Source organism: Taudactylus pleione, unplaced genomic scaffold (genome assembly GCF_031769625.1).
Source record: "Taudactylus pleione unplaced genomic scaffold, aTauple2 ptg000229l, whole genome shotgun sequence".
In the NCBI taxonomy this organism is placed as follows: Eukaryota; Metazoa; Chordata; class Amphibia; order Anura; family Myobatrachidae; genus Taudactylus; species Taudactylus pleione.
This window is the reverse complement of record NW_028284631.1, coordinates 2,712,887-2,730,081: the sequence shown is the minus strand read 5'-3', so window position 1 is coordinate 2,730,081 and position 17,195 is coordinate 2,712,887. Positions and strand designations below refer to the sequence as shown.

Below are 17,195 nucleotides of genomic sequence, written 5' to 3'. Positions count from 1 at the left end.
CGTTTTGGTGATAAAACTCGTTAAGAAATGGGGGCCCATGATCTGCTGCTGATCAGTTTAGTCACAGGAGAATCGTTTAGGTCTAAGCTACTACAATGCTGCAAAGAACAAGTGCAAGGGAGGGGTGATGGGGAAAGGATTTGTGTTCTTATTAGGTTAGATGAATATAAACTATTAATGTGCTATTAAATATGTGCTACATTCTGTGCATGCTACAAATCTAAGTTACTCTATGCTGATGTATGTGTCATGTCTATGTTGAGCATAATTTCTGTATCTTAAAGGAAAAGTACACTTCATTTAACTTCGGATTCTGGAGAGGTGTGCTACAACTTATTGACAGGGTCAATAGGTCAACTACCACTAGGTTGACATGCATGTAGGTCAGCATGGCTAAAATGTCGGCATTTCACATTCAACCCCAAAATGTCGACATGTGGGGTTTTTTTTGCTTATTTTAGCCTAAACCTAAAAACATGAGAACTGTGTGTTGACATTTTGGTGCCGACATGTTGAATGTTGACATATTGGTTATTGACCATGTCGACATTGACTGTCAACATTCTGGCTGTCGATCGGATACCGTCGAAGGGGTACAACCCATGTTTTCAGCTGTTGATGTGCACGCTTTGTGGTTTATAGCTTTTTACTCCTTCCTAAATAAAAATAGTTAATCAAATCAGCTGACCCAAGCTGCATTGTAATGAGCGCTAATATTTGGGATGCTAGTTATGATTGATACATTGTCTCTGTGTAACTTTTTTGTTTCTACTAAATGCAGTTTCAAGCCCATCATTCGCTATGTGGATGACCAGTTTGAGCGATATCTTCATGATGAGAGCGGCCTGAACCGGCGACACATTGTGGATAACCGTGTCCACTGCTGCTTTTATTTCATCTCCCCCTTTGGCCATGGGTACGTGAGGGTCATATGACTTGCTCCCTTTCTGACATCAGGTCACCTCTGTATTAATGAGCAGCTGTCCAGTCACGTCACATTGTGATCAGCAATGTCTGTTAACACAAATCCATATACCGTATTAATCAATGTATGCAGAGTCATTTTAAACAGACACATAGAATGGACCTTTTTATATCTATGGACTAATGTACAAGTGTATTGATGCAGTCGTTTGTGTGTTGCAGTTTAAAGCCCCTTGATGTGCAGTTTATGAAAGCGTTACACAACCGGGTGAATATTGTTCCCGTGATCGCCAAAGCAGATACTTTAACTCTGAAGGAGCGTGAAAGACTCAAGCGAAGAGTAAGAATTCTGCAGATATTTTGACCCAACCTTCTTCACATGTCTAGAATATAGCATATTGCTTGTCCCATATTGCTTATACAGTCAAGTGCATAAATATTGGGACAATGACAGAATTTTCATATTTTGGCCTGTATTCACCACCACAATGGCTTTGAAATGAAACAAACAAGATGTGCTTTAACTGCAGACTTTCAGATTTAATTTAAGGGTATTACATCCAAATCTGGTGAACGGTGTAGGAATTACAACGGTTTCTATATGTGCCTCCCACTTTTTAAGGGGCCAAAAGTAATTGGACTATCAACTCAAAAGCTATTTCATGGACAGGTGTGGGCTATTCCCTCGTTATTTCATTATCAATTAAGCAGGTAAAAGGTCTGGAGTTGATTCTAGGTGTGACATTTGCATTTGGAATCAGTTGCTGTCGACTCTCAATATGAGATCCAAAGAGCTGTCACTATCAGTGAAGCAAGCCATCATTAGGCTGAAAAATCAAAACAAACCCATCGGAGAGATGGCAAAAACATTAGGTGTGGCCAAATCAACTGTTCGGTGCGTTCTTTCCTTTTAAGAATGTTCCAGAGAGCTCACCAACACCAAAAGACCCAGAAGTCCACGGAAAACAACTGTGGTGGATGACAGAAGAATTATTTCCCTGGTGAAGAAAAACCCCTTCACAACAGTTGGCCAAATCAAGAACACTCTCCAGGAGGTAGGTGTATATGTTTCAAAGTCAACAATCAAGAGAAGACTTCACAAGAGTGAATATAGAGGGTTCACCACAAAATGTAAACCATTGGTGAGCCTCAAAAACACGAAGACCAGATTAGAGTTTGCCAAACAACATCTAAAAAAGCCATTACAGTTCTGGATCAACATCCTATAGACAGATGAGACAAAGATCAACTTGTGCCAGAGTGATGGGAAGAGAAGAGTATGGAGAAGGAAAGGAACTGCTCATGATCCAAAACATACCACTTCATCAGTGAAGCATGGTGGTGGTAGGGTCATGGCGTGGACATGTATGGCTGCCAATGGAACTGGTTCCCTTGTATTTATTGATGATGTGACTGCTGACAAAAGCAGCAGAATGAATTCTGAAGTGTTTCGGGCAATATCATATGCTCACATTCAGTCAAATGCTTCAGAACTCATTGGACGGCGCTTCACAGTGCAGATGGACTATGACGCGAAGCATACTGCAAAAGCAACCAAAGAGTTTTTTTAAGGCTAAAGAGTGGAATGTTATGCAATGGCCAAGTCAATCCCCTGACCTGAATCCGATTGAGCATGCATTTCACTTGATGAAGACAAAACTGAAGGGAAAGTGCCCCAAGAACAAGCAGGAACTGAAGACATTTGCAGTAGAGGCCTGGCAGAGCATCACCAGGGATGAAACCCAGCGTCTGGTGATGTCTATGCGTTTCAGACTTCAGGCTGTAATTGCCTGCAAAGGATTTGCAACAAAGTATTAAAAAGTGAAAGTTAGATTTAGGATTGTTTAGTTTGTCCCATTACTTTTGGCCCCTTAAAAAGTTGGAGGCACATATAGAAACCGTTGTAATTCCTACACCGTTCACCTGATTTGGATGTAATTACCCTCAAATTAAATCTGAAAGTCTGCAGTTAAAGCACATCTTGTTTGCTTCATTTCAAAGCCATTGTGGTGGTGAATAGAGGCCAAAATATGAAAATTCTGTCAATGTCCCAATATTTATTCACCTGACTGTACTTCTCTAGCTCATTTGCTAATGGCCTTCACTTTACATATTTAAAATAACAGAGGGAGGTTCACTGCAACCTTTTTATGAGTTGTTACACTATTGACGATATTAAAATTGAACCTCTATATACCCCTGCCTGTACCTTCTAAAATCCTTCCTATAAACCTCTAAGGATGACGCTAATTTCCGTACGCAGTCATACAATAAATAGAGACTCCAGACTCAGAACATGTGGTTCCGAAGCACAAAGTATTATTCAAGTAAAAGTACAGTCAGTTACACGCTATTGATCCAGACACAATTAGACGCAAAAGAATTATGCAGACCCAAAGTACAGTATACATACGCATGCGCTCTGGACCAGATCCCGGCATTCAGAAAGAAAACCTCCGTCAATCAGCATTCAGCAAGAAGACTAAAGACCCAGTGTTTGAGCACACATGTATATACCCCCCCAGAATAGACCGGACAATAGAGAAGTTTCTTGCTTATGCCATTGGTTCCCATGGGGGAAGCATCTGTTACAGAGCGTTTAACAGGCTGGTTCAAATAGTCTCAACCCAACCTCCAACAACTGGAGATCTCTGCCCTCCCGCCCCCTAACAGTTGTTCATATAATGTACATTTTGTTGCTTGAAGTTTCTGCGGTCCATAAGTTGAGAATGCATGATGCGATCTCCACACTGATAGTACCGGAATTCTGTTGAAAGAGTACGCATCAGTTCGAAACCAAACACGGCTTTCTTAGCATGTATAAAACCTTAGAATAAATGTTGTGAAATAAAGATATTTGATAACTAACTGAACCAACTTAAATCTTATACTTTAAAGCTTATTAAACCTTATGTGTGAATATGTAGTGTGTGAGTATGCAGGGTTTGATATAAGGACGTATTAATGTGTGTATGAGAAATGGTGAACATCTAGCAGTGTGACATGCTGAGCTTGATAGTTCCACATGCCCACTCTGTCAGCAGTCCCCCCCCCTTTTCCCAAGCTAAAAAGAAAAACCCTTTATTCTCCCAGTCTCTTGTATAAATGCAAATAGCCCAACTACATGACACAAACCTAAGATAACACTCTAGTCTTTGAAGTCATGTAATTGCAGGAAGCTTGCTAATGTAAGGTGTGTATTCGAGCCAGACCACCTGTAGTGAGGGCAGACACTGTCCAGGAAGCTTATCTACACAAGCTAGTTGTCATGTAGCCATTTGCTCTATTCATCTAATGCAATCCAATTTTTTGACATGCTGTAAAGCCATTTCTGAAATATATCCTTTATAATACGTAAGTCATGAAATAGGCTTCTGGTGAATCGCCGTCACTTATGGCGATGGTCACAGATGCATTCGCATGATGCTATGATGCTAATAGTATTATCGCCACATGTACTAAAGTGTGAGTTTATCTAAAATGGCGCTTTGGCGGCCATTTTGCAAAATGGCGTCGCTGCGATTCAATTTTAAACTGATCTTGTCTCAGCCAATAATCCAGTTTCGACACTATCCGTGTACACATGCCACATATTACACTATAGGGTGTGGTATGTTTTGTCGGCATTTAGAATGTCATCATGTTCTGAATGTCTAAATTCACAATGTTGAATGTAGACAATCTACATTTGGATTTCCCATACACTTGTAGGCTAACCCTGATTGCAGCCTAACCCTAAAATTGATATCCATTGTGGTCATTGACGAGGGGGGCCTCCATGGCTCACAGATGTCAAACCATTCCGGAACAATTTTTGCAGCGTGGCAGAGTGCATTATCTTGCTGGGAAGAGGCTACTGCCATCGGGGAATACTGTTATCATGAAGGGGTGTCTCCAACAATGTTTAGGAGGTGGTACGTGTCAAAGTAACATCCACATGCATGCCAGGACCCAAGTTTCCCAGCAGTACATTGCCCAGAGCATCACACTGCCTCTGCCGGCTTGCCTTTTTCCCATAGTGCATCCTGGTGTCGTCTCTTCCCCCAGGTAAATGACGCACACGCGCCCAGCCGTCCACATGATGTAAAAGAAAACGTGATTCATCAGACCAGGCCACCTTCTTCCATTCCTCCATGGCCCAGTTCTGATGCTCAATTGCCCATTGTAGGTGCATTGGCGGCAGACGGGTCAGTCTGGGCACTCTGACCGGTCTGCGGCTACACGCACTATCTGTTCTGACTCCTTTCTATCACCACCAGAATTAACTTTTTTAGTAATTAGTAGCTCTTCTGTGGGATAGGACCGGAAGGGTTAACTTTCACTCTCCACGAGCATCAATGAGCCTTGGGCGCCCATGATCCTGTCGCCGGTTCACATGATTTAGATGTCATTACATGTACTGTAAATGTCAGTTTAATGTTTAGCAATGTTTTGGTCAAGCGATCTAAGTCGGGCAGCTGTGACACTAGATGTATTAACTCCCGGTGCGCTGTGTCTGTGGAATGTAAATGTATTAGCCAGTGGCAAGATGCATCACTGCAGCTGGGAATGCTTATTCCCTGTCTGCAGTGTAAAGCTTAGGTATGGCAAGTTCTAGCGCTGGGATCTGGGGCCTGGGGCTAGCATATGTAAATGGTGAAGGATTGTGTGTGTGTATGTTTTAAAATATAAGCGGATACATTTTAAGCTAATGTGCAGCCCTGTAGCTAGGACTTTTCCATGGTGTCTCTATAGGAACTAAGGAGGCAAAGATCTCGGACATCTTGGTTCTTTTCATTGCCAATCCGGAGGAGTGCATGCTCCCTTTCATGGAAATATTAAACCACTTTATTCTCATTTCTGGGTTCACTATCAATATTACAAAATCCATAGCAATGGCTTTGGGAAATAGACCATATCACCCTCATTCTGACTTAGGGGGTTTGCGATGGGCAACTTCCCATGTCCCCTATCTTGGTATACATTTACCAAAGAATATTCTTAAACTTTGATATAAATATTATCAATCTCATCCATAAAATGTATATGGGAACTAGACAGCTGGCACCATATGTCACTGTCCTTTTTAGATAGAGACAAAATTTATAACTTTCCCAAAATTACTTTATCCCTTACAAGTTGTCCCTCTTCTTTTTACTTTGACTGATGAGAAGAACATTTTGACAGCTTTTCGGAAATTTAAAAAGAATAAAAAACCTAAACTAAGTATGAAAATTCTTCAGCGGAATAAATCAGAGGGTGGAATAAACTTTCCCAATTTTATGCTGTATAACCCTGTGGCAATATGCCGCTATATCAAAGATTGGATGCACCATACAGGCCTTTACACAGGCTACTCATGCAATATTCCCTCACATATTTTAACAACCCCGTTTAATGTCAGCCTGGTCCTCATGGCATACTATCAGTCGTAAATTTACTCATAATACCTCATACTCTTTCTTCTTCAGGGTCAGTAGGGCTCCACAGGGCAACAATGGGGTTGTATGTGGTACTTGGAGGACCGGACACCAACAGCAAAGCTTTTTCATATCCCAGGATGCTCCGGTCCTTCCCCCTATACCCCGCCCACAGCCTGAAGGCAGACCAGTTTCGTTGGTGTCCAGCAGGAGCTGGATCACTGTTACAGTGGGGCTGCTATTAAGCAGCCCAAGCTTTATTTTTATGATTTGCTTTTATTTTCATTGTTTTACTACAAGAGCAGCAGCACTAAACAGACCTCTGGACGTCTGCACTGTTTCTCCATCACCCCTCCGCGGCGCCATGACATCAGCCCTCTGCTAGGTACTCTCGGCAGGGCTCCGGGGGGACCTAGCTAGCAGAACTCCTCAGATCCCAGACTGCAGCCGGGACTCAATGGGACACGTAAGGTGGGTCCCTGCTTGTGGGGGCCCACGTCTATGCGTAGTCTTGCCTTTGGTCTCAGGAGACAGACTGGAGGCGCTGATGTGGACACCTGGCATTACAAGCACTGGCGCAGGGCACAGATTAAGGCCAGGGATCCAGTGGTTGATGTCAGCATAGGGTAGAATGCTCTCTCCGTGTGGCCCATCCCCCTCCTCAGGATGCCATTCCACAGTGGTCTTGCCGCCCTTGAGCTGCTCCTCCCCCTCTGAGACTCACGGCAGCCAATTTCTGCATTCAGGTCTCCGGGAACGCTGGGTCCGGTCTCCCTGTATACCTCTCCCAAGGGCCAGGTTATACAGCGCTATTCCTACCAGCCACTGCGGTCTGTGTAGTTGAATTATTGCCCACATACAGTTATATTGTATGTGACTTGTGCTGGTTCTGCTGTCTGTTTATTTTTTTCACAACTGTCAGCTTATAATTTTCCCTTTCTTTCATTCTAACCCTGGAATACTGAGGTGTAGGGGGTTTATTGTACTTCACATCTCCCTATATTTGTGAGGGCTATCACATACTATATATCGGAATTGCGCACAACACTGTGCCATATTGCACATATATCTGGGTTGCTCACTGCCAGATCGTGTGCTACATTATCCTGCAGCTATGTCTGGCAAAATCAAGAATAACAAGCAGCCTCCCACTCTGCTGTCTTGTAAGTCCTGCTTAGCAGGCTAGCTTCAGAGGATCTCATTCAAGATGGTCTTTGTGCATCTTGTTATACGGCTCCTGGCCCATCAGCCCCTGCGTCCTCTCCTCAGGACTCCCCCTGGCCACCTTTTTCACAGGTGTTGGCAAAAATTGCAGACCACCTAGCGGTCACTGTGGTAGCTCCCCCTATGGGATGGCCACAGCAGGTATTCCCTGCGAATCCTTTGCCTCCCCTATGGGTAGACTTACTTTCTAACTCAGTGCAGAGTCTGGCAGCTACCTCTACAGCCTTTCAACAAATGCTGCAAAAGGAGACACCCTTGCCTAGTAATGCTACTAAGCGTGCTGTTATCTTCCCTTATCATCTGGGGAGACAGCAGACACAGACCTCTCTCAATCTGAGATTGAGAGAGACAATCTGAGAAAAGTAACCCCCCCTCTAAATTGAATATACCTGCCCTAGTGAGAGCAGTAAAAGCTATTGTTCAAGGGGGGCATGGCCTGGCAGGTAATGGAGTAGGACATCTGTCCTGAGCTCTCCAGCCTTTACGATCCTGTTCACTGATCCTGCAGCCTGCTTAGACGCCACACCTGGCCAGCCTTATTACCAATACTTACCTGAGGGTCCGGTGCTACGTTTGAAGTCCTGGGGCTGTCTCCTCTCCTCACCGCGTTGTCAGTTCTGGTGCCGCGGCCTCCGGTCTCTCGGCACTGTGCTGCCTTCCCTCTGTGATCCGGATACCTATCTGTGGGTGCAACCTTCGTGTGATCTATCCGAAGGCATGCGGTGTGACTGGGTGAGTTCTCCCCTGAATGCCGCTGCCTGGCTGCTGCTTTTCTCCAGCTGCTGTGGGAGTGAATGTGGCAGAATCTCCTGCTTGCTGCCATTTTATAAGCTGGAATCTTCTACTAGTCGCCATCTTGACTTCAGGGGTCCATGGAACTTATCCTTCAAGCCATTTTGGAATCAGGCAACCGGGTGGCAGCACGTGTGGTGGAGCTTCATGATGATTTATCCTGTGGCTGCTCAGAAGTGTGTTTCTCTGTGGTCCACTTGGAGGATTTGCCTAAGGATGTGGAAAAGAAAACGCCCCTGTACAGATCCTGAATTCCTGCTCTGTGCCTGTTGATCCTGTGCCATTTTTACTTTTGCTTTTTACTTCTCACCGTGGTTTGTCAAAGGTTTTTCCCTGAGCTCTTCCTGGATAACATTTCCTGTGATAACTATATTTTGGTGCTCATCGTCCTCCTGGAAATGAGAGTTCATTTGTCATCGGCAGTCAAGGCAATGCAGTCTTTCCGGATTCTTGTGCTATAATCCATTTTTCCCTACTTGACTGTACCTGGGACATTTTAAAGTTGCTGGTCCTGCTGGCCTCGAGAGGGTCAAATCCACCTTTGTTTCTGTTGAAATTGTATACTTACCCTTTGGTTTATGTATTATTATCCTGCTAGTAAGTCTATTCGCTGTGTCCTCATATTTGATGTCTATATTTTCTTATAGTATACAGGAAGAATATTAAATTATATGTGGAAGTTTATACGCTGGCTCCTTATTCCTGGGCTGAGAGTACCATTCCTGTATGGTTCATGGGTATAATTGCCCTCATTTTTTTATAGTTTGGTTTAATTGGGAAGCGGGGATTATTGGGGTTTAGGGGATCCAGGTATGCAATAAGTTGGGGGAGGTGGTCAAACAGGGTGGGGAGTATTGGGGGGGGTGGCTGTGTGTTGTAGTCCATTCTTCTGGGACATTGTTAGATGCGTGTTTTCAAATTAATTTATTTTAATTTCTTTCCTTATTATGTTGGTCTGTTATATTGATACTTTTAAAACTGTTGAATTGTAGATTCAAATGTATTTATTTTTCTCGTCTCTTATTTTATCTAAGGCTAGAGTTTTCTTTTCCTTTAGCTTATACCCTTTCCTCTATTGTTTCTTTGTATTTCCGAGCAGGTGGGGTCTGGATGGCACCTTCAGACACCCATCCAGTTAATATCCTCTTATATTGGTTTGGGTGTCTGAATTCTTGAAATGTACTACTGTTTGATGCCTTGCGTCAAAATGGATTACTATTACTCCTGTCTCATTTATATGTATGTTTTATTTTCCATTGTACGTGTTTAAGTGTCTTCCTGTTTATCACAGTCTTAATTTATGCCAATCTCCTAATATGTAACGTTACGTATAATATATATATATATATATATATATATATATATATATATATATATAATATATATATTTTGCCAGTGTTTCCTTACTCTGATCAGCTATCTGATCATATGAGTGAGGCATGGAATATGCCAAATAAAAGGTTTCAGCAGCCTAAACGCTTAATTTCCTTTTACCCCTTTCCAGCTACTGATTGCACTAAATGGGAAGTCCCCCCTGCAGTGGATTCCCGCGTGACATGCCTAGTTAAAAATGCTACCTTACCTATCCATACTTAAACCTCCTTAAAGGACACCACGGATAGAAGGATTGAAGCTTGCCTGAAATCTATATACTCCTACAGGTGCTATTACTCGTCCTGCCAGGGCTATGGCCTGGATGGCAAAAGCCGTTGAAAGTTGGGCAGAGGCCCTATAAGATACATTTCCCTCTGATGCTTCAAGGGAACAGCTGTCCTAATAATCTCACATTAGAGATGCAGCATCCTATTTAGACGAAGCAGTTTTGGATACTGGTCTCCTTGCTTCCAAGGCATCTGCTACTTCCGTGCTAACCCGCCGTATTGTTTGGCTTCGCTCATGGAAAGCAGATTCGGACTCCTGTTTGGCCCAGAATTGGACAAGATTGTGACTACCTTGGCAGCTTCCATGATGGCTTCTTGCCTTCTGCATCTACTACGAAGCCTCGGATGTCATCCTTTCGGTCCTTTCATCCTCAAGGAAAAGCTAAAGGTCAGTCCTTTCCAAGCCAGTTGGCATCCACTAAAGCCTCCAAGCCTAGGACCAAACAGGCCTGGGCTACTAGATATCCTCCTACCAAATCTGAGGACAAGCCTTCAGCCTGACAGGGCAGGCCTCCCACTGAGTGCTCCCAGGGTGGGAGGCCGACTACTCCTTCTCAAAGAATGGTGCATCTGGGAGCCCTCCTGGACTCTCAGGCTCATAGAATCTTCCTGACAGCAGACAAAAGCTCTGCACTACAGCACCAAGTGCGCAGGCTACGCCACAGTTGCCGAGTGTCAATTCACTCTGCAATGCAGACCTTGGGATCCATGGTGTCCACCTTTGACATGGTGTACTTCACTCAGTTTCACTCCAGGCCCCTACAACACCTGATCCTATCCAGGTGGAATTGGGCTGCCCCATCTGATCAAATCCCAGACAATGGGCCTCTCTCCGGAGGTTCGCAAGCCTCCGCGGGTGGGGCGCAGTTACCGGCCAGGACTCCTTCCAGGGACACTGGACTCCAACTGAGGCGGTCTTACCAATCAGCGTCCTGGAACTCTGAGCCAGAGTGAGGGCTTTGTAAATGGCTCAGAGTCTTCTTCTTCAGGGCAGACCAGTACAAGTACAGTCTGACAACGCCACAGCGGTGGTCTACCTCAATTACCAAGGAGGCACTCGAAGTCTGTCACCAATGGCAGAAGTGTCCCGCATTCTCACATGGGCCAAACGTCATCTCCGCAGGGTTCATCCCGGAGATTCTCAATTGGAAAGCGGATTTCCTCAGCCTTCATGACATGCATGCAGGGGAGTGGTCTCTACATCCAGAAGTCTTTCAGCTCCTGGTGGACAAATGGGGTCTACCAGATGTGGACCTCATGTCCTCACGACACAACCACAAGCTTCCAGTGTACGGGTCCAGGACGAGGAACCCTGATGCAGCCTTTGTGGATGCATTATCTGTGAGGTGGACCTTCCATTTGGCATACCTCTTCCCTCCAGTCTCCCTTCTGCCTCGGGTTCTTCAGAAGTTCAAGCAGGAGGGGGGAACGGTCCTCTTGGTAACTCCGGCTTGGCCCAGATGCCATTGGTACTCCGACCTTCAAAGTCTCTCCATAGATGTCCCTCTACAACTTCCTCCTAGACCAGACCTATTGTCTCAGGGTCCCTGTCTACATCCGGACCTGGTAAATTAAATAAACAGTCTGCACATCCACTATTGCGGTTGTTACACTGCAAACAAATGCTGTGTAGATTTGTATGCTGCAACCCTATTGCCTTGGCCTTCTGAGTAGAGGATCCCATCATTGGATGCATACAGCGCTGGGAGTATTTCCATTTTTTTCTACATCTGGACCTGGCCGTCTCTGTCTTTAACAGCTTGGCTCTTGAGACATCCCTCCTAAGGTCTAAAGAGTTCTCGAACTCTGTGGTCCAGACCATGCTTAAAGCATGTAAATGACCCTTTGCCAGGATTTATCACAGTGTTTCACAGGGTTTCTAGAATCCTTACCTTTCGTTCAAGCTGGATTGGATCTTGGACTCCGCCTAACATCTCTGAAAGTACATGTCTCTGCTCTGTCCATCTGGTTCCAGCGCTGACTTGCTCCTCTAACAGATGTTCACACTTCCTGCAAGGTGTTCTACATACACAACCTCCCTTTGTCCCTCCTGCGGTTCCGTGGGATTTGTCAGTTCTCCACGCACTTCCGGAATCTCCATTCGAACGCTTGGAGTCAGTAGATGTCAAATGGCTTGCTGCGGAGACTCTGTTTTTTCTGGCTATAGCATCTGCCCGTAGGGCATCGTATTTAGGGGCGTTCTCCTGTTGCTCGCCATACCTAATTGTTTATCCAGACAGCGCTGTTCTCAGAACACGCCCTGGCTTCCTTCACAAAGTGGTCTCCCGTTTCCACCTTAATGAGGAAATTGTGGTTCCGGCCTTACAATCACCAGACCTCTCGGCAGGTGAGGCCTCTTTGGATGTGGTCCATGCTCTGAAGATCTACGTGGACCGTACTAGTTCCATCAGGAAATCGTACTCCCTCTTTGTACTATATGGATTCCACAAGAAAGGATGGCCAGCTAACAAACTCTTGCCAGATGGCTTTGCATGATTATCTCCTAGGCTTACACGCAAACTGGCCTTACTGTGGTGGCTACAGTTTCTGCTCATTCTACTTCCTCTGTGGGTCGGTCGTGGGCAGCCCGACATGGAGCCTCTGCTGAACAACTATGTAAGGCGGCCTTCTGTCCACACCTTTCTTAGGTTCTATGCCTTTGATACTTTTGCCTCTCAGGATGGTCCTTCGGGCGTAGGTTCTCCTCTCCGCTCAGGAGCATCCCGGCCCTTGAACAACTGCTTTGGGACATCCCAATTGTCTCCCTGTGGAGCCCTATGGACCCTGAAGAAGAAAAAAAGGAGAGTTATTGTAAAACTTACCCTTGTTAACTCTTTCTTCAAGTCCATAGGGTTCACATGGCACCTGCCCTGACGCACCTGGCTTCTATGGGTTTTTTCTCTTGGTCACTTGTTTCCTTCTCTGTGTGAGAGTGTGATTTTTCAGTATACCAGTCTTCCTTCTCTCCTATCCAGCTCCTGCTTTGGGCTTTTTAACAAAACTGATTTGCCTTCAGGCTGTGGGCGGGCTATAGGGGGAAGGACCGGTGCATCCTGGGATACAAAAAAGCTTTGCTGTTGGTGTCCGGTCCTCCAAGTACCACCTACACCCCATTGTCGCCCTGTGGACCCTATGGACTTTGAAGAAAGAGGGTTAACAAGGGTACGTTTTACCGTAACTCTCCTTTTCTCCCTCTGCTGGTTAATCCTAAATTTCATCATGGTCTGGCGTCTTATCCAATCGGAGCTTGGAAATTTCCCACACTAAAACGCCCATTAACCATTAAACACGCCAAGCTTCATTCTGGTTTTCTTATATTATGTGACTTAGCCTTCTTACAGTCCCAGCACTACACCAGTAAAGCGCTCCCTTGTCTGTCGCTGCAGGACTGGAACAAGCCATTACATAATGCACTTCTGCCTATTAACTACTCGGGGAGGGAGGGGCTACCAAGAGATGTTTTATAGAATACTAGTTAGCAGCCGGTCACGCTGACCCTCTGCAGCCCCTGCATGTACCGGCGCAGTAGTGGTGAGTTCCTGGAACCACGCAGTGCTCTCCCACACTCATCTGCAGTTCCACCCTGATCCTATTCCCCTCATATAAGCCAGTTCTGACATACTGTTTGTTCTACCCTGTGCCTGCTGCCCTTGTTGGCCCAAATACATTATCACAGTGGGCATGTTATATATTGTATGTTATACATTATATTTATATTTTCCCTTCCACTGTATTTGCTGGGGCCTAAATTAGCAGACTCCGTAGGCTCATTTCTGGGGCTGTAGCTCTCCCTTGTGGATGGAATCTGTAATGGCAGCAACTCCCCATTTATTCCCATGAAGGCTACTCACTCACCTACAATTATATCTATTAAATACTGTTGCCATGGTATCCTGAGCAGTAGGGAACCCACAGATTGCTCCATGTTGCTGTTGGCTCCTATGCTCTAACATTGTTAGGGATTATGGCTGCTTAGGCCACTTTTCCTGGGGAATGTGACCAGCGACGGTGCAGGTGTTCCTGACTGAACCTACAGTCTACACCTCAATACGATTGCTCATCTATCTACGCTGGTGGCTTTGATATTTTCCTTGTTTCCTATGGGCAAGAACAGGAAGGTATCCCCAAAGATGGACACTCTCAAGCCGCAGGGATCTTCTCTCCTGATCTGTGTCAATTTCGGTGGACTCCTGTGTCGTCTTTGGCAGTTATGGATGCCTCATTTCAACCTCCCTCAGCAAGTGTTTGCCAAATGGGAGATTCTACAGGCACTGTCCCAACGGAGACCCCTAACATCTCAGCCATAATGCAGCTAGTTAAATCTTTACCAACTTGGCAGGAGCTTCTTTCCAAACAAGATTTTGAGCTGCTTGAAGTTAAACTCCAAGAGACAGTCCGTAAAGAAGTAGCGGTCGTCCAAGTCAACATCTCTCAACTGAAAACTAGACCGGTGGCAGGGAGGCCATAATTGAGTATTTCCAAATCCTATGGGATACTATTCATGCTCAAGCTAAGGTATGCCAGCATATAGTAGATAACCTGGATAACACAGGGAGCTGAAACAACCTTCGGGTTTCGGGGTATCCACAAAAATATTCAGATGCAGGGTTTGACCTAGATTTTCAATTAAATATTGGGCCGAGATTTTAATACGCTTATCACCTTTTGATAGGACAAAAGTCCAGGAATGATGATGATCGTCCATGCAAGATGACGTTTTGCCTCTTTCTGAGTTCCGTTTTTTTGGAGGGAAAAATCCGAACTCCACGTGCAAACTCGAACCTATCCGAGCCTGCACATCCCTAGTTATAAGTAACGTAAATATATGAACTTCGCAAAGTGTTAACCAGAATTATATACCTTTTACATCATTTGGATAATTTCCTTTCATAAAGATAACGATGCACACAAAGTGTTATAAGTAAAATGTTTTTATATTCTTCAAATCAATCTTCATAAAATCAATGCTTGTTAAAATACAATATAGACGATACAAAGATGAGAGAGAGAGAGAATGGCTGCTGTGTGAGATTATGAGTGGGGGTTGTTGGGTCACATGTCCTATTGTTTAAACCGCATGGTCTCTGAACACAAACTCCATTTTGAATGTCACAAAACTCACATTGAAATCTCCCATAATGCCATAGTTAATTAATTAAATATGCAAGCTGAATATCATCTGCCAACACATCAGGCAAGCACTGCACCATTTAATATTCCAACATGTACAACACAAGCTGATTCCAATATACAACAATACCATCCTACAACAGACCTCATCCAGTACCCACTAGACCATGGGGAGGGGGAAGGGCCGAAGCACATGCTCTTCCTTTGTTTGCAAGCCTCATGATCCCTAGGCAAACTCCATTTTGAAAACTCACATAATGTTGTAACTTCTGTAAATCATATATCCATTAATGATCATAATTATAATAACTATAATAAACCTATCTGAACTATACAACACCAAGACTGGGTAGAGTTATAACTATGATCACAAGACTAGTAATTCACAACTTCCATTGAATCAAGCACATGATTCAATGGGGAAACGTGGAGCACATGGAATTTCCTTTGTTCACACCACATGGAGGTAGCCATCTTTAACAAACTGCAGACTACCTTTCACATGGTAATTATTACTTGTACCAAATCTATTTGAACTATACAATCCCCAAACTATGATAATACATAACTTCACAATACTATCACAATAGGGCTAGCAATCCACAACTCCCATGGAACCACAACCACTAGCTGAATTCAACCTGAAATATTCACATTCCATACTACAATATTTCAACCAGATTCCATTGTATAATGTTTCAGAAAGTATAAACTACTAAACAGTGTACATTACTTATAAACTTAGTACAATGTAATTGACCACTACCGAGTTACGGGTTCCTTCATCACCAGCTGATATCAAACAATTATATATCTACAGATTGTAATATTTTACCCAATTTCCATCTTAATCTTAACTACACAATGATACAGTCAGCCCACAAGAATACAACACACACTAAACCTATCTTTCTCAGACTATGCTATTGTTCAAGCACATGGGAAGGAAGGGGGAAAAAGTATACCTATCAACTTAAAATATATATCACAGCCAGCCATATGTATAAAACTGAACCCAAATCACTGCAAACTTTTACATATTGTCTACTACAGATTAACACAAACTAAGGCATAACCAAAGCATTACAGCTTGATAACCTGGCCGTTAACAAAGATTCCACTATGAACCACAATATTAATCACTACATAAATCACTACAACCTATACTAACTACTTAATACATAAGCCATATCCCTTAAAGACACATGATTTCTACATCTTGCCGGTAAGCCATGTGTGGTAGGAGAGCCAGTATACTAGCCTCCAGGTGGATAAGCAGCCAGTTTCTCCATGTCTCCAAGAGATTGAGGTTGCATCTTCCTACTCTGGTTGCAACAGTCAGAGTGACCATGTCCTTCAGTTAGTATAATTTAGATCTGGGGTCTCTCTTTGAACCCAACTCCGCCTTGAACACACCTGATAGGCATGTTCAAAAAGGGGGTGTTTCAATCCTGTCCCAACAGTGAGTCAGCTGTGTGTTTTGATTTTCCCAGCCTCCCACCTGCAAGGTGTCGTACCGAAACAAAGGCATCCCAAACCTTATTGTGTTATCTAGAGCCTCAGGCAGGAAACTGTGGCTCTTAGCTAGGGTAAACAAATGCTAATTGGATTGTATTGTGAGGTCTCTTCCCATCTATGTTAAACCATCTGGCCAGACTAGTTCTGGGATGTGTGAATACATACATATATATACTATTAATATATGTTAATTTCAATGTATACACTGTAACAGGCAGCCTCTGGAAGGTTATAGCCTAATTCTGATTAAGTCATTGTATTGAATGTTTATACTGATATTTTTTTTTATGATACCTACAGCCATGGTTGCTAGACTGTTGATGTTCTGCATTGTTTACACCGATATGTTTCTTCGCGGTATTCAATTTGTTGGCCGCCTCCTCCTCATTTTATTTGTTGCTATTTCTACTTCAGGGTCCTTAGGGTATCCACAGGATACCTTGGGGTATAGGTGTGACGTCAGTCGCCGGGCACCATAGAGTTAAGCTTTTCAGCCTCCCAGGATGCACTAGGGGCCCCCTCCTATACCCCGCCCCCGAGCCAAGGC

The 17,195-nt window shown here is 44.1% G+C and overlaps 1 protein-coding gene across 2 annotated transcripts in view; it reads left to right on the top strand.

The window, feature by feature from the left end:
- The window catches only part of SEPTIN2 (septin 2), a 61,526-nt gene that overhangs the window by 23,718 nt on the left and 20,613 nt on the right, over nt 1-17,195 (top strand). For both annotated transcript variants that reach the window (XM_088479223.1, XM_088479222.1), the window contains exons 6-7: nt 782-916; nt 1,147-1,264. In XM_088479223.1, coding sequence (XP_088335349.1) covers nt 782-916; nt 1,147-1,264 — 253 coding nt within the window. The remainder of the gene's footprint in view (nt 1-781; nt 917-1,146; nt 1,265-17,195) is intronic.